General features: G+C 52.8%; 1 protein-coding gene across 22 annotated transcripts in view; it reads right to left on the bottom strand.

The window, feature by feature from the left end:
- Positions 1-14,327: 14,327 nt before the first annotated feature.
- Positions 14,328-26,112, bottom strand: part of BIN1 (bridging integrator 1) — a 61,881-nt gene continuing 50,096 nt past the window's right edge. For 6 of the 22 annotated variants that reach the window (XM_053596526.1, XM_053596527.1, XM_053596530.1 and 3 more), the window contains 9 exons: positions 24,377-24,524; positions 22,951-23,079; positions 19,669-19,776; positions 19,177-19,200; positions 18,121-18,228; positions 17,261-17,350; positions 16,929-17,039; positions 16,556-16,657; positions 14,328-14,907 (listed from right to left, as the gene is read on the bottom strand). In XM_053596526.1, coding sequence (XP_053452501.1) covers positions 14,800-14,907; positions 16,556-16,657; positions 16,929-17,039; positions 17,261-17,350; positions 18,121-18,228; positions 19,177-19,200; positions 19,669-19,776; positions 22,951-23,079; positions 24,377-24,524 — 928 coding nt within the window. In that variant the 3' untranslated portion in view covers positions 14,328-14,799. The remainder of the gene's footprint in view (positions 14,908-16,555; positions 16,658-16,928; positions 17,040-17,260; positions 17,351-18,120; positions 18,229-19,176; positions 19,201-19,668; positions 19,777-22,950; positions 23,080-24,376; positions 24,525-26,112) is intronic. The other 16 variants (XM_053596540.1, XM_053596542.1, XM_053596537.1 and 13 more) reach the window with 6 other exon arrangements.

Here is a 26,112-nt window from a genome sequence, read left to right as displayed (position 1 = left end):
AAGATGTGAATGAGAGGGGAAAGTGGGTGCAGGATAGATAGGAACTCTTTAGACTATCTTCATAATTTATTTATACGTCTGAAACTGTCCTAAAATGAAATGTTTATTTTTTAAAAAATGCCTGCCCTTTGAGCCAAAAAATTCCATTTTGGGAAATCTACCCTGAGGAAATAAATGAAGATGTAAATACAGAATAAGTTACGTATCTGAAGTTTGTAATAGTTAAGACTGGAAACAGTGTAAGGGGTCCAACAATAAGAGACAAGAGCAGTGAGTGATGACAGAACCCCACAGTCCAATGAAGATTATCCGTCTTAAAAAAGCGGTTTCGGATGTGCATGTCACTGATATTCACTATATTTAACTGCAAAATAACAATGTTAATCCGTATTTGAAAATGCTTGTATGGTAAAACACAGAGAAATAGACCTCACAGATGACATACAAGGTTTTAACTGAGGCTCTCTTCATTTGGGGAATGTTCTGGTTGTCTGTAGTGAACACAATGAAATCCACAGGAAGGAAACAGACAAGCCAGCCTGAACTAGCTGGGGTGCAACTCACATCCATTCCAGTGGTTCAGGGCTGGAGCTTGACTGCCACTGCCTGTGCTTTAAATGTTGTTAGGAACATTTAAAATCACTTCTGCAATAAAAGAACAAGTATATTCATTTTAAAAAATCATCACAGTATTCAGTTCTGTGAAAACTCCCCCAACACATTCAAGATAAAATTTTATTTGTGAACATTTCATGCAACAGTCCAGAAGAACTGGGGAAATGGAGGGACAACTGCACATCCCTGCAGGAGCCAGGAAGCCTGTGTTCTCAGGGATATCCCCTCCACTTCCACCCGCCCCTTGACCCTACCCTCACCAACACTTTCAGTTTCTTTCCCCAAGAAGAAAGAAGCCACATCAGAGAAGCCAGGGATTCAGTCATCTCTGGACAACACTAGAACCTCTTGTCTAAAAAAAATTGTTGAGCTGGTCATTCCTTGTCACTGGCCTTAACCCTGTGACAGATGCACTTCCTGTCTCCTTGCACCAGGGAAAAGATTTTGCAATGGGGAAAAGATGCCAGCGAATCTTTCAGTGGAATTCTAGCTGTTGCCCGGCAGACCCTCCAGGACTTGTCTGATTCTGTGGAGGTGCTCACCGGCAACTGTCTGTAGCTGGGCCGTGAGCAACGCTGCAGAAACAGAAGTTAATTCATGAAGGCCTTCTGGTGATACAGGATGTTTTCTGTCCATGGAAATGCAAAAGGTATTCAGAGCAATGCAATCAGTTTTGTGCAATGGAGAATACAAATAATTCACTTTATTTAATTGTTAATTAAGGACCCTCCCCTTAATTAACAATTAAATAAATTGGTCTGGCACTGTGGCTCACATCTGTAATCTTAGAGCTCTGGGAGGCTGAGACTGGTGGCTTGCTTGAGCTCAGAAGTTCAAGACCGGCCTGACCAGAGACCCCATCTCTACTAAAAACAGAAAAATTAGGCCAGCATGGTGGTAGGCACCTGTAGTACTATCTACTCAGGAGGCTGGGGTAAGAGAATCACTTGTGCCCAGGAGTTTGAGTTTGCTGTGAGCTATGACACTACAGCACTCTACTCAGGGCAACTCCAAAAAAAAAAAAATTTTGCCATATGTTCATTTTATATTTATATGAGAGTCATGATTCTGCCTTTTTTCTGGAGACAGAGTCTCAAGCTATCACCCTGGGTAGGATGCCATGGCATCATCATAGCTCACAGCAACCCCCAACTCAGTCTCAAGTGATTCTCTTGCCTCAGTTTTTTCTATTTTTAGTGGAGATGGGGGTCTAACATTTGTTCCGGCTGGTCTCAAACTTGTGAGCTCAAGCAATCCATCCCCCTCAGTGTCCCAGAGTGTGTGATTACAAGCGTGATTCTACCTTTTAAAAAACAGCCCTTCAGCAGTTTTAAAAGTCTCACTGAGGTACCTGGTGGATTTGCCCACCAGAGCCAGGGAAACCTCAGGGCACATCACAAGCTGCTGGGGCTGAGATCCACTTTTTCCTGGTTCCCAGGGTGAGTTCCAAGCAGCAACAGAACTTTCATTTTGTTCACTGTTTATCTAGCTTTATTTTTCTAACCTTTAATGACACCGTGTTCATGTTTTTAGTTCTGGTTTATGCCTGACTATAAAGTTATTCCCTGTTCTTGACAAAAAAGTTTGAAAATTTGGTTTTACAGTCTGACCATTTAGCAAACTCTGCAGACAGATGATAGAGATCTCGTTGCTTTCCAATGAAAGGTGACAGAAGACCCAGTTTGTCAATCCCTTCTTGTTTGTTTTGAGCTCAAGTCAATTAAGAATTTACTGTCCACTGAGAAGAACAGTTCCTTGAGACTTGAAATTGGTAAAAGATTGTGTTTCTGTGTTTCCTTTTGGCCTATGTCTGAAGTTGCAAGACTGAAGCCAAAATCTATGTGTCTGTGATCCAGGTATCTTTGAGTGTATAACTGAGAAAAACCTAATCACTTTGCGTGTGAGTGTGAAATATACCAATTAATTAGATTACAATGTCTCTGAAATTAAAGGAACTTCGTTCTGGCTAGTGTATAGAAAAAAAATAAGCCCTTATAAACTAATATGTCTAACTTGTGATACTTTCAACACATTGAGCTTTAAAAAAAAAATCAGTCATACAGAAACTGCTAACTCAGAAACATTTTATAAATCAATCACATAATTAAGATCAATCTCGGGCGGCACCTGTGGCTCACTGTGTAGGGCCCGGCCCTGTATACTGAGGGTGGTGGGTTCGAACCTGGCTCCAGCCAAACTGCAAGAAAAAATAGCCGGGCATTGTGGAGTGTGCCTGTAGTCCCAGCTACTCGGGAGGCTGAGGCAAGAGAATCGCCTAAGCCCAAGAGCTGGAGGTTGCTGTGAGCTGTGACACCACAGCACTCTACCAAGAGCGACAAAGTAAGAAAAAGATAAATCTCTAGCAAATCAGGTTAGCTTAATAATTTTCACTTTTAAAAAAGCAGGTAGGTCTTTTCTTTGATTTACCAGTGTTATGTATAATGCAAGTACATATTTCACTTGATTTGATCTCTAATGGGAGAAAGATTAGTCTGGACTTCCTAAATAGTTCATTTATCAAAAAGCTAACATTAATACTGTTGCTATTATGAAAACTGAAAATTGATATTACTCTAAGTTGAGTCATCATTCAGACCCATTTGTCGCATCAACCTTTGTTTTGTAGTACATCACATTAAATAAATTTCCAAGATCTTTAGACTACTTAGAAGATAGAACTGACCCTGAACAGAGCTAACTATTGCATAATCATTGGATATCCAGATAAGTTTCTAAATAAGCTACATACTAAAACACAAATTACTAAGCCTAATTTCAAGTTTACATACTTTTGCTTATTTTTATATGCTGCATAAAGGCTATGTCTTTGGGTCACATTGATAAACGTGTTCATTTTTCTTCTTTTATGAGTCCGAGGCATGTATGGGTGTGGAAGTGTGTGGCTGTGTGATCATATATACCTTACTAGTCTACAGAAATGCTTCCTTGGTCAGTTCTCAAGTTTCTGCCCACCTCCCCAGTTTTTTCTGTGAAACAGAAGTTGGTTACTTTGAGCAAAAGTTGATGCTATACACAAAGTAATAATGACAAAGAAATACAACTGCGTGTGCTTTTGTTGTATGAGGCAATGAAGAGCAGTTTTATTCCTGAATGTGAAAGTGCAGTGAAAAACCAAAAAAGTAAAGTTTATTTTCTTTGTTTACAATACCTGATTCTAAAAAGAAACCAAACAGCAAATTCACTCACTTGGGCTTGCTGCCCTGGCTTACTGATTCTGCCCTCGTCCATGGCATGGAAGAGTATTTTTTCTTACCATATTATCTGTCTAGACAGCAGATAGTCTGTGTCTTACCAGAAAAATTTCTATGCTTTATGCTGACTTTATTATATCCTTAATTTTTTTTTTTTTTTTTGTTTGAGACAGAGCCTCAAGCTGTCACCCTGGGTAGAGTGCCGTGGCATCACAGCTCGCAACAACCTCCAGCTCCTGGGCTCAAGCAATTCTCCTGCCTCCGCCTCCGAAGTAGCTGGGACTACAGGCACCTGCCACAGTGCCTGGCTATTTTTTGGTTGCAGCCATCATTGTTGTTTGGCAGGCCCGGGCTGGATTCGAACCCACCGGCTCAAGTGTATATGGCTGGCACCTTAGCTGCTTGAGCCACAGGTGCCGAGCCATGTCCTTCATTATTAAAACAAACACACACACACACATTCTAAACTTCACTGGTAAAAGAGGTGAAGTTCTTTGAAATCACATCAACTTCTAATTTACTTTAAATTTTTTTATTACTAAAAGAATGGGCAAAAATGGTTCACTTATGATGATCTCTGAATCAAGTGCCCATATCTTCTCTGAGAACTCTTTCTATTTTTCCTTCCTGAGATCAGATCCCAAATATAGAAACAGTAAAATAAAACCTTTTTATCTTTAACTGAAGCGTTCTCTGAAACTTTCCAGAGGGGCCCTGGAAATTCACAATGATTTGTTCTTTCACTTTACGAAACAATAGCAAGGGATGCTGGAAGTTATGTTTGTTATTCTTTAATCAGCATCTGAAAAAATGCTCAGCCCTCCCTAAGTTAAGTTGGTATCAGTAAACTGTCACTAATATAAATATTTCAGACTCTGCACACTTTAAGGGAAGGCCCCGAAGGTTTGTCAAACCCTTGCCCTCCATTGAATATTTCACTCTTAGGGAAACACTGATCACGAAATAGTTATTTCCCAATGGAAATAACCCCCCTGCACTTTTGATTATTGGTTGCTGTAATAAATTAACCACAGTTCTTGTCATCGACAAATAGCTTTTCATATCCTCTCATGAACATCTGGAAGCTCTGCTGGAAGCTACAGGTGGATGCTGTACCTTCCACAAGGGGCGGCCTCTGGGCTTCACAATAAGGACTGTTCAGGGATCCTGAGCTGCTGATGCTTCAGGGAATCACCTCTTGGGAACAGACACCTGAGCTGGCCTCACATAGGCTACTTTCATTCCATCCATCAGAGGGAGTTGTGGTTCCAGGGCTCTAAGTTCAAAGCAGAACCTTCCTGGTCAGTAGATTGCTGACCAGGATCTACACAAAATTGAATAAGGCAATATTATTACAGTTATTTTTTAGAATATTATTGCTGGTGCTGGTGCATCAAAAAAAGTTGATGGTTCTTTCATTTTTAAATCTCTGCAGAAGCACTTTCTCTTCCTTCTTAAGCTACAATTTAGTAGACTTTGCTTAACATTTTTAAATAGGATCTGATTGTCACTGATCCTCCAGAATTCAGAAACTTATTATATTCTACTTGGTCTACTTAACTCTGCATGGAAATACAATTATCTGTATAGGTTCAATGAGGAACTTTTCTCGTTTTTACTAGGATAAAATATCATTTGCATATATTTTGGATAAGTAAGGGTCATACTTGAAAATGATTCTCATTTAATCAGGTATGATATGCCACTTTATACGCAAGATCAACTCCACAAAGCCCTCATAGGAGAACATGCCTGGCCCTGGGAACAGTCCCAGCCTCACAAGTGGTAGGGAAGGTAGCTTCCTGCAAGTCAGAAGTATCACCCAATTTGGGAGACTTGAAGAAGAGAAGAAGGCACCCTAAGTTATAGGCACACAGGTGAGACCTGACGGCAGCAGCTCCTTAAGCTTGGTTTCCTAACAGATAAAAGAGGCTTGTAAAAATCCCAGCTTAGATTCCTTATACAAATGTCCACACAGAAGCTATTTCCAAGGCTTTGGGAGTTCACGGCTGCACTGCTCTCTTAGATTTGAGAGTTAAACAAGGAGGCCTGTAAAGGCATAAATGTTCTTGCTGCACCTGTGTAAATAACCAGGTCAGACCTAATGAGACCCATCATTTTGTGATCAAGAATAATTTGGGGGGAGGATTAGTGCGCTCCCACTTAATTTAATGGGGAGAATGTATGGGTATATGCCACACCTCTTGGGCATGGGACACAACTACAAGAGGGACTCTACCTAACAGGTGCAAACGTTGTAACCTAGTTGTTTGGACCCTCCCATTAATGCGAATTTTTTTAAATGAATAATTTGGGGGGCGGAGCCTCTGGCTCAAAGGAATAGGGCACCGGCCCCATATACCAGAGATGGTGGGTTGAAACCCTGCCTTTGCCAAAAACTGAAAAAAAAAGAATATTTTTTGGAGATTATAATGATCCCGGGGGAGGGAAAGTAATAGTGTTCAATTGTGAGGCTTTCAGTGGGCAAAAAAATCACTGAGTGTCCTTTTGATGGAATTTTGGGTGTCATCTAGAGCACCCTTGGGGATACGAGCCTTTGATCATCTAGGGCAGAACTGTCCCGTGATTCTGTAGAGACAGTGTCAGATTGTGCAGGGCTGCCTGTGTCTCCTGTCCCTAGTGATGCATGTAATTATTGTCCAAGGCAACACACTGGAGTCTTGTCCAGTGGACCCGTAGCCCCCAACCCCTAGGCTGACGATGTTAGTTAGTGCCTGTTAGGAACTAGGCCACATAGCAGGGGGTAAGCGGTGGGAGAAGGAAGCTCCTCAGCTGTATTTGCAGCCTCCCCATCTGTTGCATGGCACCTGAGCTCCACCTCCTGTCACATAGATGGTGCCATCAGATTCTTAAAGGAGCCCAAACCCTACTGTAACTGCACATTCAAGGGATCTAGGTGGCATGCCCCTTCTGAAAACCCAATGTTCCCGCCCTGGTCTGTGGAAAAATTGTCTTCCATCAAACCAGTCCCTGGTGCCAAAAAGATTGAGGACAGCTACAGTAGAGAATATGAGCCTCTGCAAATCCGGCTTTCATTACACCGGATTTGTGTAATGTGGCATGAGGTACCTCATTAATCAGTTAAATAAAATGAGCAGCTTTTCTATTTGTATAAGATGTAGGTAGGAAGGCTACCCAGAAAGTATCCAGCTACATAAGGTGAGAAATAGAGACAAGCACTTACACATGGACTTTTCGGACACCCCACGTACTGCTAGGTTGATGGTGCTGTAGTTGATGGTTCTTTCATTTTTAAATCTGTACATGATTGTTTATACGTGATTTTTACCTTTTCTTAATTTGCTCTATAATACTCCTTAATTCATACACTACCCCTTCCCACATTCTGTGATGGTTTCCATTTGGGCCCACTCCCTGCTGGGACATTTGCTGGGCAGGGGTCGGGGAAGTTGGCCTTACTCCCTTGTTCCTGGCAAAGAGCCCTCCTCTCACTCCTGGTCAGCCCCAGCATGGAACTCAGGCTTCTCCTTGATTTCCTCAAAGCCACATGAACACACCCAAGGTTTAGGGTTAGAGTTAGAGTTCTTAGCCCAGCACAGGACTAGAATCAGCCAGACAACTGAGTACCCGTCTTCAGTCTTACAAACTCTTCAGGTATTTGCTACGCAGGAGATTCTTCACAGAGTGGTCCTTCTTCAGGCCTGGCTAGTGGCCATCTCCTCAGGCCCCCTCTCTGCCTCCACATGCCCCCCCTAATTCTTTATGGGGTCCTTATACCCACCTCCCTGTCAGTTTCCCATAGACAGAGGCAAAATTACTATTTCTCTTTTCTTTAACTATTCCCTCTTTAGTTTTCTTTCACGCAGAACGATTCCCTCTTTAGTTTCTCCCACACAGGCCTTGGGCAGGGGGATTATCTTTCACAACCAAACCTCTAAGGTATTTTTCCCCAAGTAACCCTGTAATGCCGTTAGAGGAATGTTTTGCTTTTCCAGTCTGGTTTGTTCCAACTTCCAACTATAGGCAACTTTTCAAATAGAACTTTTCTTCTTATTACATGAATATCAAATTCCCTGACAGAAGATAACAATACATGGAATACAGCATGGAACACATCCAAGTAACATTTGCTGCTGCCCTTACAATGTCTCCTGGAGATGAAATTCTAGAATACATGGAGAACCGTGGCCTTTTGTTGGAATAAGGACACACACCCACACCGCAATACTTGATGAATGTTCCTTAGGGTAGATGCTTTCTGTTGGCTCAAAAAATCATAGACACACATTTTAAAATGTGAGATCCCTGCTGTGGGACATCATAGCCTCTCACGAAATTCTTGTGAACAAAATAGAGAAAGATTAGCAGATTGCATGACAGAAGGAAGGGATCAAACTTGGAAACACCAGCACTTTCAGTAGAGAACATCTGAGCAAGTTCAGTCTTGGGTGGTGTGCACTGCACTGCAACACCCTGTGTCACTCGAATTCCTTCCATGCGGGTGAGAAAGCTGGTTTGAGGCCTTAACGTAGGGACGGGAGGTCATACAGCAGGTTGGCCCAGCCCTCTGTGTGTGCACCAACCTGGGCCCAGTCTGATGACAGGCTTGGCCCATAGTAGGACACAGGCTGAGGTGGGGCTGACGCAGAGTGTACCGAGAGCCAAAAGGGCTGAATGGTGGGTCAGATCTAACCGGGTGAAATGTGGCCAGGAGAAATTCCTGCCCTTGAATTTTTAAAAACTGTAGTCCAGGGCCGGACACAGTGGTTCACACCTGTAATCCCAGCACTCTGGGAGGCCGAGGCAGGTGGATTGCCTGAGCTCACAGGTTCAAGAATAGCCTGAGCCAGAGCAAGACCCCACCTCTAAAAATAGCCAGTGTTGTGGCAGGCACCTGCAGTCCTAGCTACTCGGGAGGCTGAGGCAAGAGCTTCAGAGTTTGAGGTTGCTGTGAGCTATGATGCCACAGAACTCTACCAAGGGTGACACAGTGAGACTCTGTCTCAAAAAAAAAAAAAAACCTACAGTCCAAATAGACAAATCCAAAAAGGATTGCTGGGTTGGGGTGAGGGGATTATAACTCATTTTTCCAGTTTTGAACAAACAATGGCCCATGGTTTCTACAAGAGGAAGTGGGTGGGCACATGGCAGAGCACAGTTGAGCACAGCCTCCACTCACCGAGCATCTCTGGGCTTGGGGCTGGGGCTGGGGCCAGGGGGCTACGCAGGAGTCAGTGTCCCATCAGGGGTCAGAGGAGCCAGAAGCTGCAAGTGCCCCCAGCTGACATGTGGAAGGACCAAGGAGCACCCAGGGAGAGGCCAGCTGGGGGCAAAGAAAAGTTGCATTACAGGGACTGGCCATTTCAGACAAAGGACGGTGCAAATGGAGCAAGGGAGGTGGCCAGGGCAGGGTGTGGTTAAGGATCTGGGTTTGTGTGGGAAGAGGGATTATCAGAGGGTAGAAACAATGGGAATGATGCTGCCCGAAGTGAGTTTCAGAAGTTGCCTGGCAGCCGTGGTGTACTCCAGGGAATGGACTGCAGGATGAAGCCACAAAGTCAGTGGGACCCACGATGGCATCAGAGCAAGAGGAAATGAATGACAAGGTTTGAACGAGGAGGAGGCTGGGGTGGGAAGAAGAACCAGATGCAGAGCTCTCCTAGAGGCCCAGAGGATTTAGGGATAGGACTCAAGCAATCAGAAGACCTCAACTCACAGAGACTCCTACAAATGGCAATCAGATGGGACTGAACACACTCTGTGATGCCGTTCCTCCACTTTGGGGCTCTGTCATCCTCAGTGAGTGGCTCTTTGCCCTCCTGGGTGTGGCCTCAGTGTCAGAAGACAGGTGCTACACCTGCGCCTTCCTTCCAGGCAGGAGGCAAAGACCTTTTTCTTAGCAAAGCTTTGACACTTTGTGACTTCCCTCATAGGGGTGAGATGACGTCCCTCATCTTGTTGGCCAGGACTGTGTCATTAGGCCATCCATGGCTGCAAGGAAAATGATGTTAGAGGAGTGCTTTGGACCCTGGACAAACCAGTTCAGTTAGGCGGGAGGAGGGGATGAGCACTGGGTGTGCATGTAGCAATCCCTGCTCCAGGGACAGGGAAGAGGAAAAGTCTAGGGAAGCCTCCCTTTGGCAAGCCCAACTTAGATGCACTTAGAGCTCAAAGTGCCCAGGGCATGGGGGAAGATGACAGTTAGATACTGGAAGCCATAGATTGATTCAGGGCCATCAGTTAATAGTGGCTGAGAAACTGCCAGAAGCTTCCTAGCCCATTCTGAACTCTGCTTTATGGAAACTACACGTCTTCTCCACCTACCAAGATAAGAATAGTGAGATTCATCAGGCTTCCAGGAGAAGGAAGCCAGTTGACTTAGCTCTGGGTAGTTTGTGTGTGTCAGCCTTGGGCTTACCACATCCTTCGAGGAAGAGCTGTGTCTCCTTCCTGGTCACCCCTGGCAATTCATAAGAAAAGACATAAGATGACGCCTGGGATTGACTAACAAGGGGGACAGCAGGGCTCGTCCAGTCTCTGTCTACCCCAAGAGTCCTTTCCTCCAGCAGGACTTGCTGCCCATCTTTGCCCCTGCTTTGACCTTGGCTATTTGGGAGATGGGGAACCATGCCTCCCCCACTCCTTTCCACAGCCTGGATCCTCTTCTGTAATCAGGGGCTGTCAGGAAGGCAGGTTCCTTGCTTGTTGTCCGTTAATCTTTTTAATTATGCTGAGAAGGGCCTTTCCTCAGCAATTTGCTCTTGTGCATAATCAGAGTGAGGGATACTGATGGTAGCAGCCTGCCTGTGTTTTCTGAGGGGCCACAGAAGCCCCTCCCATGGAGCCCCCAGGCCCCAGGGCATGTGGCAAGGCTGTCCTATCTTCAGCATCTTCTCAGATCACCCACTGGCTCCTTGAGGAGGGAGCACCTCTTAAAGAAAAACTCTGAGCAGCTCCTCAGCAGCACCTGCTAGGACAACTTCCCCCCAACCCCCCACCTTCTGATGGAGGTCATGGCTGCCCCAGGCCTCCCACCTCCTCCTGTACAAGTTGTCCTTGGTCCCAGACTCTCCCCTGTACTTCAGGCTCCCCAGAAAGAGCTTGGACCGCCACCACCACCACCACCACCCCCCCGCCCCGTGCCTCCCCAAATCAACCAACTTCTAACTGCCAACCTGGCTCTTCTACCTGCTGCTCTTACCTGGGATGGGCCTCCCAGCCCCAGCCCCAAACCTCCCCTGTGCAGCAGGGTGGCAGCTCTCCCTTTTGTCTCCAAAACCTTGGATACACCACAGAGATGGCACCTGCTGTGGCCATAACTAGTCTAGTCTGCTGCTTCCCAGGTTGTAGGCACATTTTAATCCTCCCTGAAATCTCATGCCTAGGAGGGAAATGGCAGCTGAATGAATGAGTGAACATTCAGGAGGCTGGTCTACACAGACACAGGCTCAGGAAGGTCACAGGCTTTCTATACTGTCTCCAGTGGTGGGTCCGTTTCCAGACAAGGAGGCAGGGGTGTGGGGGCATGTCTGAGGAATGTTCCTCCTGGAACAGGGAGGAACAGACCTACCTGGGCAGTATGCTCTGTCACACCCTGACCTACAGAGGCCAGCCCAACAGACTGGATGGAGAGATTAAAGGGTCTCCTGAGTGTCATATTCACAATGACACAGTCTCCATCCAGTTGGGCTCCCTGGTCTCTGGAAGCCACCATGGAGTAGACATTCTTCGGTCCAACAGCCTAGAATCAATCGCCCCTCCTTCTTGGAAGTCTCACCCCAATCTTTGCTCATGTGTCCACCCCTCCTTACCCAGCCAGCCCACCTCCAACTCTGGGCCATCATCTTGGGCCAATCAGGATGGGGGACCTGACCCAAGTCAGGCCAATGACATGGAAAAGATTTTCTGGAGGGCTCTGAGAAGAAAGTATACAGGCATCAAGCCTGGAACTGCTGGCACCCAGCCCCAAGGTGAACCTGACACCCAGATAATGGTGACTAAGAGTGCCTTGATGGGTCTGGGGCACAGCCTGAATGCCTATCCTCTGGGCAGCAAGGATGCTCTCCACGGCTTCTGAGCAGAGGACCCAGCATATGGACGCCCCTACTGATGCTCCTGCATGGAGCCTGGTGTTGGGGTGGGTGAGGCCAGGGGTGTACATACTTAAATTCCCAGAGGCAGGGCCATGGGTCTCCAGGCCAGCTAACCCGGGAGAAGCAACACCAACCTGGTCCTGAAATCCAACCAAGGATGAGAAGCAAGAGGCCAAGCCAGAATCCTCAACAGCATCAGAGCCACTGTGAATGGTGGACACCAGGAAAGTCCCTTGGGCTGGCCTGGGCGCTTCTGATATACTCTGACAATGGAGTCTGTGGCCTTGACCGTGTAGTAAGGGAGAGGCCATCAGCACTGACAAGCTGTGTGTCATGGTTTGAGCTGCCAAGTCCTGAGAGTTACAGTCCTGTTTCCTGCCAGCAAATTGGTGCCTAACACATAGAGACTAAGAGGGTTCCAAGAGGCTCACACCTTACTAGAGGCCCTGTGGATCCCTTCACTCCCAGCATGGCCCTCCCTTGGGTACATGAGTGGTTGTAGCCCACCGCCTGCAGACACAAGTGACTGGCCTTCCGAGGCTCATCTGGTCCAGGCTCCAAACTTCCCTGTCTGGTCTGTCACACTCCAGCTCCCTAAGACTGGAGGGAAGCTGCAGGACTGCCTGAGGGCAGGGGCCTCTTCCCAAGCCACAGGGTGGCCTCTGCTCTCTGCCCCACGCTTCAGCTCACTGATCTGCTTGTTCAAGCTGCCCACCTCCGAACCCCCTCAGACTGACCCCCAACACAGCCCAGCTCAGGCTGAAGGCAGCTGCCCCTCCCCAGAGGGTGAGGGCCTGGCACCCTGCCTCCCACTATACACCCCAGGAGCTATCTCTGCCGCCACCCCTGCTTCCCCCAGCGCCAAGCTCCCTGCAGGCCCTGGCCATGTGGTACAGAACAGGGCCTTTCCTGCCAAGTTATCCCGGTCATGAGGGGCAGGGTGAAAGGGAGCCTTACTACCAACCTAACAGAGGAAAATAAACTATCACACTAGAAGTAGGAGAAATAAATTCACAGCATACAGTTGCCCCTCTGAAGAGAAAACTCACAACATGACCACGCCCTTTGTTTAATTAAAACACCTGCGGCTGATTCCCTCTAAGCGTTTCATTTCCTCAGCCTTGAGCAGGCCTGAGCACAGTACCGTGCGAGCCCCTCACTCGGGCTCTGCTTCAGTTCTCACCAGTGTCAGTCCTGGGAGGACGCAGACAAGTTGGAAAAATCCCTTGCAACTGCTCAAACCTCCGTGTCTGTTATCAGTTTGCTGAAATGGGGAAAAACCCATTTTTATCCTTTAAAACACCAGCCGCTTTTCCCCAACTACCTGGAACTTGCTCCCTTCTTTCTTGCTGCAGCCACTCCATCCCTCTCTTTCTGTTTCTTTTTTCTTTCTCGGGAATATAAACACACTTTGGACTTTCTTCTATCCTAATCACTATGTGGGAAGTCTTTCTCCATGGCCTGAACGCCTCGTAAGTTTCCCCCCAGCACAGGAGCAGCACTCACAGTCACCATATGGTATCAAACCACAGGCAAATGCTTTCTCCTGGGTAACATGCTTTAAATGCGCTCTCTGTACCCTGCTACTGTGGCTGCTATTGCTGTGGAGGCTGGGGATGGCAGAGCCAACACTATCTGCCACCTACAGGACAAGGCAGGGCCACAGCAATGACAACTCTGCCAGACTCTGACATTCTCCTCACTCGTCTGCTTTTACTATCAGTACAGATTTACAGAGAGACATGTCGTGTCCTTCCATCTGAAGTCCAGGCTGGTCCCTGTACCTATAAGCACAATTCCTGCAGCTCCTATGAAGTCTCTGCTCCACTGCTGTGTGTCACAACTGCTTAGACCTCCCCGAGTCCACCAGAGGAGCTGAAGACCCCAGGACTGGTGCAGTGGAGTCTCGAGATGAGAAGCTGGGCTGGGGAGCTTGCCCCCAACTCTGGCTTCGAGCCCCACCAGACCTAGTCATTCTCCATAGTCTGAGGCCAAATACTCAGACCCACATCCCAGTACCCTCACTCCCCTGCAGGGACTGAGACCTCCTTGAGCCTCAGTTTCTTCATCTGTAGAATCTTGGTCCCTGACTCCCAGGTTCTTATGTGTATCAAATGAGATCACATAGGACAACACCCAGCAGGCTTCTTGTCACAGACCTGGCTCCTCAAGCCCTGCCACCCAATCCCCACCCCCTGACTCCAACTGACTTTTAGCAAAAATGCCAGGGGATAAGACTGAAGCCCTCAGTCAGGTCAGGGCCCAGTCAAACCCAAAAGGAAGCAAGTGTTATCCCCGTGGCTGGCCCCCAGCACCCACCCAGGACAGAGGTAGAAAAGCCACAGATAACCACGATCCCACGTACACTCACAGGAAAGAGGAGAAATAAAAAAATACACACGTTTTCTGAGTATTTCTGTCAGTGTTTTGTTTCATTTTGTTTTGAACACTAAGATTTATTTTCAAACAGCACACAGACCGTCTGCGGGGCAGGGCCAGGCTGGGCTGGTGTCCGGGCCCCACCCACAGCAGCTGCCGGAAAAGAGGACGGTCGCCCGGGTGCCACGGTCGAAGCTTTAAGCAAGCATGTGTCTGGGCAGCCCCAGCTCCGCCCTGCGGCCGGGCACTCATGCGGGCACAGGCAGGGTGCCAGGAACTCAACTAGGGGACACAGCAGCTTCAGGAACACTGGCGAATTCCACCGGACTTGCTGGGTTGGGGCTTTTTGGAAAACCACCTGATCTTTGGGAGAACACCTATCGGTTTAGGTCTCTCCTCTTGATTTCCCTTTGTTTTTCAAAAGTTTAAAAACAAAAACGGAAAAAAATAAAAAGAACCACACATTTTTCGGGAAGAGGTGTTCTTTGTATGCCCGGAGACCGCCGGCCCCGCCACCGTCACTGCACCCGCTCAGTGAAGTTCTCAGGGAAGACGCCCCGGCATTCCTCCAGCTCCTTGTGCTGGTCCCAGTCGCTTTCCTTCACGCCCATGAGCCAGCCTTCATCCTGGAGGGCAGTGACCGGGTCACACGGAGCCACAGCTGTGCATCTCGCCTGCACCTACTGAGAGGACCAGCCCTCTCCTCTCTTCTCCCCCTAGCCTGCCAAGCCCACCGTGACAAGACCTCACCCAGGCAGGCGAATCAATCCGCGCTGTTCCTGTGAGCCCTCACATCTGCCCTGGATGAGCGTGTCTACACAACTCCCTCAACCCAGGCCAAGGGGCTTCCCACCAGATGGCGCCTACAGAGGACATCAGCTGCCCTTCCAGGCTTCCAGATGCCATGGACAACACTAGAAAGTTCTGGGAGTATTGACCTATTAAAAGCTTTTAGAGAGACTCACAACCACCCCACCAGTCCCTCCAGCTCCAATTTGCCCCTTGATTCAACATGGAGCCCTTGCAGAGGGTCTCCTCTTCACACCCTGCAACCTTCCCAGCCCCAAGCCCTGTCCCCTAGAACTACAGTGGCCATGCACCCCTTCCCGTGGCTGTGCACTCTTGCCCACAGCTGGGTACCCCTGTCCATGACTAAGCTGCTACTTCCCCTGCAGCTGGGCTGCCTGGAGCCTGCCTGGGTCTCTGATATTTCTCCATCTGTCATTATTGGCCTAGTCCACTTATGTCCTATCTGAGCCCACTCCAGCCACTCCAGGACAACTCTCACTGTGGGCCAGGGCCAGGATTTATTTCTTGCAAACCCACCCAGCAAGCACTGGCCCACCGGGAGAACAGATTGACTCAGAACCAGGCCCAGGAAACCTTCCTTCTTCAGGGCGCCCGCCCTGGGCCTCAATAAGTACATGGTGCTCTCTTGTCCCAACACAGGACCTCTAGCCAGGCTGGCCTGACCTCACCCTTAGCCACTCTGACAATTCATTCACACAGACATGTGATAACTCAGTATTTTTTCTGGAATCAGGAAGGGGCCAGCCAGGCCCCCATGCATGACCTGAAAGCACTTGATGGCTGAACTGAGCTGATGCCCGTGTGGTCACCACCTCACAAGCACAAGCGCCTTCTGCATAATCAAGGAGGCTACTGCCAAAGGGCCACAGCCACCTAAGCAGGGCAGCTGACTTGGACCCAGAAGAGGTCCTGCCCAGGCTAAGGGAGCCTCCGCTTTGATGAGGTTAACACAGAGAGCCACAGCAGGAGGAGGGTCTGGAAGGCAGGGGACAAGGCTGGAAAGCCTGTGGTCCTGTGTGGTCAAGGGCAGGACCCTCCAGGAGGGGCAGCAGGGCCAACATGAGCTTGATGAGAGCCAGCACTTGAGCCCTGCTCGGTCCAGCTGCAGAGTAGGAACCCCACAGGCAATGGCCAGGGCAGGAGAGGTCAAGGATCCTATTGGGGAGAAAGGCAAGCCCTGGGGCAGGAGCAGGGAAGGGAGAGGGGAAGAAAGCAAGTTAGATGCAGAAGCTGAGAGACAGATGGCCGGAGGAAGGAGAAAGTGGGAGGGAGAAAGCAGAGGCTAAGGGAAGAGAGTGGGACATACGGGTCAGGGAGATAAGGGACAGGAAAGGGGCTGAGGGAGGAGCAGACGGGGAGGGGCTCAGGGACAGAAAGGCCAGGGCCAGAGGGGCTGCTGGTCCTCGTAGCCTCTATTTCTCCTTGCTGGCTGTCCCCCACCACGGCCACCCTCCCAGCACTTGCCTGCTCTTCAGGGTTCTGGAAGGGGATCACCAGCACCACATCGCCAGCCTTGAGCTGCAGCTCATCTGTGTCGGTGGCTGTATAGTCATGCTGGGCCTGCACCTGCAGAGGTGGGGGAGAGTGTGTGCAAGCCCTGGCCCCTCTCGCAGCCCTGCACAGCACTAAGCCTGTGGAGAGCATGGTGACATATGGCCATATGAAGATAGCTGCAGGACAGGGCTCAGATACCATCCTGCCACCTGACAATGGCCTAGTAGGGACGGTATGACTACAGGCAAACCACAGAGCCTCCCAGGGCTCAGCATCCTAACCACCCCCAGGAGGCTGGGGGATATGGCAATCAGAAGCTGTAAGATCTGCTAGCCTGGCTCACCTTGAACATGAACCCGGGGGGGAGGTCCAAGCGTCCAGCCCCACTGCCAGCCTCCACGGTGCCATTCACAGTTGCTGGGAAGGTCTCCACCACAACAGCAGGAAGAGAACTCTGGGGGCAGGGAGCACAAATCAGCTGGGCAGGGAGGTGGGCCAGGGAGGGCCAGGGCCACCACAGAGGGGACAGAGAGGGAGGCTCTTCTGTGCCTGGTGCCAGAACGGCCCACCCCAGCTTCCTCAACAGGAACTAGGCCTGGACAAGCACAGGGAGCCACGAACAGGCAGACAGGTAGCGGGGAGGAGGGGACGGGGCTTTGGTCCCTGCTGTCTTACGGAAGCTGCTTCACTTGCCGCTGTCTCCCCGGACTCCTGGGCTCCAGCCGCAGGTTGGGTCCCACCCGCCACCTCCGAGGCCTCTGCTGGCTGCAACATAAATGCCAGCTGGGGGTCAGACACAGGTCAGAGCACTGAGATCAGGACACAGGAAACCAGCCATGGGAAGGCAGTGCTCAATGGGGGGTGGGGGGCTAGTGCTCAAGTGAAAGGGCAGGGGCAGTGGCCAGTGTCACACACAATCAGGGACCCCTGCAGGACAGACCCGGCCTTGAGCACAGGAAGCAGCTGAAGAGAAGGCGCTGGCAGGCCCAGGAATCCTGAGGCCCTGGGTGCCCTCTGGCCCTGCCTCACAGGCCCTGCCCTCACAACCCTGCCCACCCTGGCTGGCCCCTTACAGGCTGGCAGAGGCCTGCAGGGCTCAAAGGTGGCTGTGCCCAGGATGGCTGCACCCACCTGTCCCAGCCTGAAAACAGCTCAGGGCAGGCTGGAGCAGTCCATGTGGACACCACGGTGCAGCTGAGCTGACCTGGCTGGCACTCAGACTCAGCCCCTTCCAGGTACTGCAAACAAGTTACTCAACCTTCCTCGCCTATGTTTCCTCATCTGTGAGAAGTGTCTGACTGACAAGGGTGCAGTGAAGGTAAATGAGGAACTTCTTGGCACAAGCCAGTGGGTTTTGTAAGTGCTCCTCTCTCCCAGCCTGGAGGCTGGGCCAGGGTGGGCGAGGGAGAGCCTGGCAGCCCTAGAGACAAGCTTGTCCTCACCCTCAGCCCATGGTGGCCTGGTTCATCCTGCACCCCCTCTTCCGGGCTCCTCCTCCATGCTGCCCCCCCAGAGACTGGGGAGAAGCCACTTACTTCAGCAGGCCCCTGCTCGGCCGTCTGGCTGGGCCAGGCCACAGCAAAGGTGCCCTCAGCAGCGCTGGGCTCCCCGGAAGGCAAGCTGCCATCTGGACCCTCTGTGGGCTAGTGATAGGCCACCGGGAGAGAGTGGGGAGGAGTGGGGAGGCCAGGGTGGAAAAGGTGACGGGCAGGATGTGAGACAAGAGAAGACAGTCACCAGCAGCCGGTGCTGCCAAGGGGCCAGGTGATGTGGGTGTCTGTGATGCAGGCAGCCTGGCTGGGACCCAGTGGGTGACCACCTCCCACCCCTCATTCCTACCTCTGCCAAGGGGACAGGCCACTGTCCACTGTGCTGCGGAAGCTCAGCACCACTGAAAACTACTCATCAGAATGGTCCTACCGGCTTGACCAGGCTTCATTTCTTTTCTTTTTTTTTAATTTTTTTTTCAGGCTTCATTTCTTTGTCTCCCTCCAGAGTGAAATACTGTCATGGGGTTTCCCAAACTCCCGAGGACCCAGGGGCCTGTGCCTGCACCTCCCAGCACCCCTGCTTATCAGGGAGTCTCAGGGCCTGAGCCCAGGAAGCTTGGGAGAATCCTGGCTCCACCATCACTAGTTCTTGGGCAAGTCCCAAGCCCTCCCTGGGCTTCAGTGTCTTAAGCCATCAGGTGAGGGTGACATCTGTCCCCTGTGCTGGCTGTGCCCCTGCCCGCAGGCCTTTTCAGAAGGCACCTCTCTCCTGCCTTCCCTGCCTCCTCAAGCCATCCTTTCTTCCGCCACCCTCTCCAAATAGCTTTATCCCGAGGCCTTCCTGCCTCACAGGCCTCACTCCACCAAGAGGACACTCATCCATCCTGGGCAACCAGCCAGCCACTCAGAGCCCATTTCCCTCCAGCCTGACAGAAGAGGAAGCAGCAGAACAGCCTTGCCAGCTCCCTGTGCACGTGAGCACACACCTGTGCGTGTGCATGTGCGTGCACCTATGAACGGGCTAGGTGGGAGGCAGCGCACGAACCAGAATGTGCAGAAGAGCGGCTTCCCTGAGGGGCCTGGCACGGACACTCGGCTTACCTCCCAGAGGTCCCACGGGATTGGCTGAGCACAGCAGTGGGGGAGAAGGGCAGAGTTAGCACAGAGGTTAGACATGAGGTGGCAAGCAGTCCCCAGGGACACTCCGTACCCACCCCAGGCTCTCCACCACAGCAGGTGCAGGACAATGCAAAGGCGACTGGGCCCTAAGGTCTATCATCCCCAGACATCTCTCAAGGGACTGTGAGACCCAGGGCCAGGGAGGGTCCAGACAAGGGGTGACTGCCAGGAGTGGCGCAGAATGCTGAGAAGAACCAGACCGTGCTCAGAAGGGTTCAGCTAACCTCCTCCTGAGAGTCTTCTCAGCTGACCCGTCCCTACAACCAGAGGAAGTGACAAGAACCAGGGCCCAGATGCAGGGAAAGGGCAGTGACCTGGGCCTAGATGGGCCCACATAGCTGGTGGGTGAACATGAGCCCAGGGCCCAGCACCCACAGGCTGGTGGGCCCGTGGGCAATGATGGGCACAACCAACCTGACCAGAGGGTGTGGGAGCCTTCACGGGGCTTGCCACGGGCGGGAGGGAGTCAAAGTCCAAGTCCAGAAGACTGGCCTGCTCTGAAAAAGGCCCTGGGGCTTCGAACTTGGCAGCAGCAGCAGAGGAGGAAGCAGTTAGTGTTAGTCTGGGAGCCCTCACTTTAGGCACACACACACAGAGAGACACGAACACACGTCCAGGCACAGCCTGGCCACCTCATACACACACCGGGGAGCACTGCCCACTGCCCACTGCCACATGGGTTAAGGTTAGGGTTAGCCACATGCCCTGGAACAGTCCCCCACCCACAGAAGGAAAGCAACGGCCCACCCCAGATGTCTAGCAACAGACTGGCTCTGGGACGGCCACCCCACAGGGCCCACACCAAGCCACTGAGCTTTCTAGTCTTCACCCTCAGGCTGGTAGTGGCCTCCTGCGTCAGCTCCTCCTCTCTGCCCCCTGCCCCATGAGCTCCAGTGACCTCACCCCTGTCCCCAAGAGCAATGTCAGGCCACAGCCGCCACCAGACACAGCCACCCTCAGCTCCCAAACCAGGAAGGACCCAAAGTCAGGGGTTTCATGCTAACCCTTTCCCTGCCCAGACAGCCAGGGCCCTCTAGTGATGCCCCAGCAGCCAGCCCCAGGGGTGCAGGACAAGGCTGAGCCAGTAACATAGCCCAGGAGGCCAATCTTCAAACTGGGAATCCCCAACACCAGGGGGGTTCAGAATCCCCTGGGACACCTGAGTTAAAGCTGCCACCCCCAGCCATTCCTGCTCAGTGACCTGGGGTGCAGCCTGGAAATGTGCATGTAACAGGGATAGCCAGAAGATGGGGGCCAGGGGCCCCTACCACTCGTGAGAAGCCCCACAGGAGGCTGGCCAGGCAAAACGGAAGGCCCTGCACGGTGGGTGCCCTGACTCTGACGAGCACCTGAGCACCCAGGGTGGCCAGCACATGGAGAACAAGCTGCCTTCTGGGACGGGGCTAGCTTGGCTTCTGTCTTCACCCTGAATGTGGGACTCCCCTTTGGTGGGTAGGGGTCCAAAGAAGAAGGGCAGGGCTCAGGACGCCTCCTCCTCTGCCCTCATACATTGCTGGAAGGACCCCAGGCCAAAAGGATGCCTGGTTCTGCTCACTCTTGATGGGTGCCTGGCACTGACAGCAGGCATCCCTGGGCCCAAATCCGTACCACGGCCTCCATCACCAAAGAGCCAAGACCTGGGGCTGTGGGCAGGGACTCCTCAGAGAAGCCTCCACAGCTGAGCTTCAGGCCTGTGGAGAGAGACCTGAGGCCCTCAATCCCCAGAACACTTAGCTGTCAGGTGTCCCACAGCTCTGGGGACAAGGCATTGGGCATTCCACATGGGGCCAAGCCGCAGACAGAAAGCCCAGGCCAAGTGGACTTACTTCCTGGCACCAGGGGGCCCAGGCCCTATCCCCTGCCCTAGGTCTACCCCAGCACGTCTTGCCTTGTCAAGTGAGCCTGGAGCAGGGAGTTCACGGCTCTGCCCTGTAACCACTATCTCTGAGGAGCAACCACACGGAGTGCTGGCGCCTGGCCTCGAGGTGGTCTCCCTCCATCAAGCAGCCAGCATCTCTCCCCAGTGGCTTCCCCTGCCCAGCAACACCTGCCCTCCCTTCTGAGATGTCAGCCAAGCCCAGCAGTGCTCCCTCGTGCTCTAAGGGGAAGGTTATCTGCCAGAGAGCTGACCGCCTCCTCCCTCCCTGGCCCCTAGCAGGCGGCCGCCTTGCCATGCAGGACTGACACTGTCCTTCCACGCAGGGCCACAGGCTACTCACCGTACCACAGCAGAGAAGCCCTGGTGGCTTTAGAACCACGGACCAGAACAAAGCCCCCACCACCCCTGCAACACCACCCAAGGTGACAGCTCTCCCACAGCTCAGACTAAACCCAATTCCCCAGAGATGATACAAAGGAACAGTAAGGAGGATATGCGGTCACCTAGAGAGACAGACACACTCAGAGCCCAGGGTACAGGGTCACCTGTAGGTCTCTAGGTCACCTAGGCCAGGCTGCCTTGCCTTGTCCAGCACAGGCCTACTAGAAAGGACACAGGTTCCTCACCTGTTAAATGGGAGTGTGACCCCCTCCCAGAGGGTGGTTGAAAACAAACAAGAGGGAGTAGGGAAGTGGCTGGCACTGTGCCCCCTCAGGACTTGCCCTCGCTCCCCTGCACACATGGCCACTGGCGGGCCTGCCTGGGCAGCCCAGGGCAGAGGCACACTCAACCCCAGGAAGAACAACAGCCAGCTGCTGGGCCGTCCCCTCAGCCCCGTTCCCACACTGCTCTTCCTGCAAGGAGGAGGGGCTCCCCTGCCTGTGGGTCCCTGACCCAGGGCATCACCCACCCACCTACTAGCAACCTTATTTTAAAGTCCTTAGTTCCAACCCCAGGTCCCTGCACAGGAGCTTGAGGCCACCCTCGCGCAGGCTCAGTGGTGCGGTTCTCAGCTCCCAGCACCCACTCCCCACACTCACATTCTCCAGCCTGTCCCTGCTCCATGCCTCAGAGCTGGGCAGAGGAGCCTCCCCAAAAGGCAAGGCTTTGTGGGAATGGCCCATGTGGGAATGGCCCCCACTTTCCAAGGAGGGGGTACATGGCCTGGAGAGCCGACCTGGAGCAATGAGTTCTCTGGGGGTGCAGGGAACCCCAGCCACCCCTCAGAGGACCTCACCATGTGTCAGCCAACTCCCATGGTGATGAGATGTCCTTCTACAACAAGGGACACCTCCCTGACCAGCGCTCCCCCGGAGCATCTGTGAGTGGACACCACATGCATCTACTCCGCAGCCCAGGCACTGCCCCCACCCCCAGTGGCTGGCAGCAGCTCTAGGAGCTGAAGTCCAGGTGCCCCGGCCATCCCAGGGCCCTCTGACTGTGCTCCTGCTGCCTCCTCCCACCGCCATCCCCTATAGGCTCTCCCCACTCCAGGAAGCCTTCCCTCATCACCCCAGGGCCTCCACAGGCCCCGTTCCCCTCTGCCAGGGCACCCATCACCACCACGCAGAAGATGCCGTACTGCTCCCCTCTGTCCCCCTGCGTCTGGCCACAGTACATGCTAGAATCAGGCGATGGAGGGGGATGGAGATGATGGAGGGAAGGAGGGATGAGACAGGGAGGCCGCCAATCTCTCTGGCCAGATTCCTGGCCCTGGAGACAAAAGCCCAGGCCGTGGGATGGAGGACAGAGGCCATGCACGCCCAGAGAGGGCAAGAAGAGCCGGGCAGAGCTGGGCCACGGGGGCCACGGCTGACCTGGGAGGGGGTGGTCACGCTGATCTCAGGGACAAAGGTGTCCTCAAACAGGCTGAGGATCTGCTCCTGCTTGACCTCCTTGGATGGGGTGTGTTTGGGAGGCGGAGGGACTGGTGGGCCTTTCCGAAGCTGTGGATCGGCGGCGGGTGAGGGGGCCACCCAGGGAGACACAGAGGAGCGTGGGATCAGGGGAGACAGACAGAGACAAAGCCACAGTTAGTCACACCCCAGGCCATAGCACCACCCAGGCCACTGAGGAGGGAGAAGATGAAAAGTCACTGCCCCCAGATAAACGCCAGGCCCAAGGCCACCCAGGAGGAGACCAAGGCAGGGGTCCAGAACCCAGAATAGCTGTGCAAAGAGAGAGGAGAAAGTGGAGAGATGAGAGGGGAAAAAGGAGAGAGAGAGAGACCCCTAGCTGCCACCACCACACTGTGGGAGGGTGTGGCTCCCACTCCCCTGGGGGGGGGGAAGAGTCCCCAAGACAGCTGGGCCCCCAATCTTCCCTGCCCACCTCTGCCCTTCCTGTAGAGGGCCAGGGACCCAGGAGGGACCCTAGTTTAGCTCAGTCTGTCCCTGTGGACACCGGCACAGAGCCAGGGCCCAGCAGAGGCCACACACCTGCCCACCAAGTGTGGCCTCCTCATGTGTCAGACACGGGTAATGACAATGTCAACCTCACAGAGTGGGTGTGAGGATTCAGTGAGTGAAAACATAGAAGGGCTGCCTTTGGGTGCGGCCCAGAGGAAGCGCTGTTCAGTGTGGGCTCCCGTCACTGCCGTCCGTATGGCTATGCTACCAGCCATGGGACAGGGCAACAGCGCAGAACAGAGCACGCAAGTGGCTGCCAGGAGCCTGGCCGGGAGGCTGCCGCCGCCGGCTCAGGGCAGGTCTACTCCTAGGGCCTCTGCAGAACTGGGGGGCAGACAGGGGTCCAGGACCTGGACGCCCAGCCACCCCACGCTCCCCTCTGAGCCCATCCTCTTTCTGTCCTGCACGGCCACCTGGTTGGGCTCCTCCCTCAGCCCCCTACAAGAGAAAAGGCCAGGAACAGGGGCAGGCAGCCACCTCTGGAGACTCTGGATGCCCTAGGAGCTGAAAGCCCCAGAGCCTCTGTCCAGGAAGGAAAGGAAAATGGAGAGAGAGAGTCAAAGACCACGGAGAGAGGGGAGGGGATGATGCTGCAGTGGGAGCGGGCACTCGGGGAGAGGAAAGACAGCCACAGACACCACCCCACACACAGAGCAGACCAGGGCCACAGAGCAAGTCTGGACGGGGTGGGGCCAAGGAGACCAAGGGACAGGCCCACAGCCCACTGGGCAAAGCTTCCAGCTCCAAACCTGCTCAGGCCCAGGCGGGGACAGAGGAGGGATGACAGCTGAGCAGGAGGGTGGCAGGAGGACAGACAGGGAGACATGGTACCTACCTGAGATGGGGACTTGGGGAGAGTGGCCCCAGGGGTGGCCCCACCAGCCAGCTCTGGCTCATGGTTGACTCTGATCTCAGGGGTGGCAGCAGGGGAGCCATCAGGTGGAGGCGAGGGACTCTTGTTTCCTTTTGCAAGGGTGTCATCACTGCAGAGGTGGGACAAGAAAGAAAGCCGGGTGTATGGATACTAGGATGAGGGAGGACTCATGAGAAAGAGCAGGTGCACATGTGGACACCCCCGTGCCCACGAAGGGGGCCCTGTGTGGACATATGTGCACCTCTGTGCCGCAAGATCCACGTGTGAAATTAGACATGTGTACATGTGTATGCCCCACAGGCCCAACATGAAACTGTACGTGTTTATGTGTGTGTGAGAGAGAGCAGCTGGGAACGATGGGGTCTGGGCTGAGGGCCTTCAGGATGGGCGCTGCCCTGGGACAGTGACAACCTAAGGTGAGGCTCTGGCTGGAGACCTGTGGTCCCCAGGGATGCAGGCAGGTGCCTGAGAACCGCCCACCAGGGAAGCCAGGTCAGTTGCCTCACAGGCTCCCAGGGGCTCTACCCAGGCCCCAGCTGAAGGGCTGGAGGTCCACAACATGAGAAAGACAAACACCCAAGGGACAGTGTGAGCCTCCCAGGGGCCACATGGCAGCCGCTCTGCAGGGACCCATCCCAGGCCTCCTCACACCCTGTCACACACCTACACTCACCCACGTAGTAAAGCACAGGATGCCACTGCAGGCCACAGGCAGGCCTTCATGAACAAAGTGGCGGCTTTGTGGCAGAGTGGCAGACAGGCAGGGACAGAGGGGCAAGGCCCCCACGCCACAGCACTGAGTCCAGGCCCACGGGCAGACCATGCACATGGTATGAAGGGGCAGGGGAGGAACTCTCTGCAGGCCTTGCAGAGGGAAGCTCTACAACAGTGCTGCCCAACACAGCAGCCATTGGCCCTGGGGCCAATGTGAGCCTAATTTTATTTAGATTAAAAGTTCATGGGTGGCGCCTGTGGCTCAAGGAGTAGGGCGCCGTCCCATATGCCAGAGGTGGTGGGTTCAAACCTAGCCCCGGCCAAAAAAAAAAAAAAAAAAAAAGTTCAGCTGCTCAGTCACGCTGCCACACATCAAATGCTCAATAGCCACCTGAAGTAACTGGCTGCTGTGCTGGACCCGTGGGTCTAGAAGGATAAGAAACTATCAACGAGTGGCCTGGGGGTGGTAACAGGATGGTGTAAGACACTGCCGGTGCTGCCTTCCCAATAGAGATCTCCTTGGCAGCCAGGCCTCCCAGAGAGTCTGGGGCTGAGGACAGACACCAGGACACCTTTGTGGGTGTGCAGGAAGCTGCTGTTGAGGGCTTTCCCAGGAGCCACCTCCCTGTTCCAAAGAGGGCATTTGCGCTGAATTTGTGTTTGATGGGAGTGTGTTTGCCTCCACAAAGAACTGTGTAAGTTTAAACACACCGCACACACATGATTTCAGAAATGGAAACCCGACCGTGCTGGAGCAGCCTGCTCCCCAGCCCGCCGCAGGAAGTTTGCTTCCTTCTCCACCGAGAGGGCCCTGGTGGTGCCAGCTGCTACCCAGGGCTGGACAACATGGTGGTACCCTAAAGAACGTGCTAGATGAAGCCAGGCCACTCAAATTGGCTGCCCTGTGCCACCATCTCCTTCCCTCCCAACACACACACAACACAACACAGCCCGGCCATCACTGCCCCCTCCCACAGACAGCC

The sequence above is a fragment of the Nycticebus coucang genome, chromosome 7 (genome assembly GCF_027406575.1).
Source record: "Nycticebus coucang isolate mNycCou1 chromosome 7, mNycCou1.pri, whole genome shotgun sequence".
NCBI lineage: Eukaryota > Metazoa > Chordata > Mammalia > Primates > Lorisidae > Nycticebus > Nycticebus coucang.
This window is presented reverse-complemented; position numbering and strand designations above follow the sequence as displayed.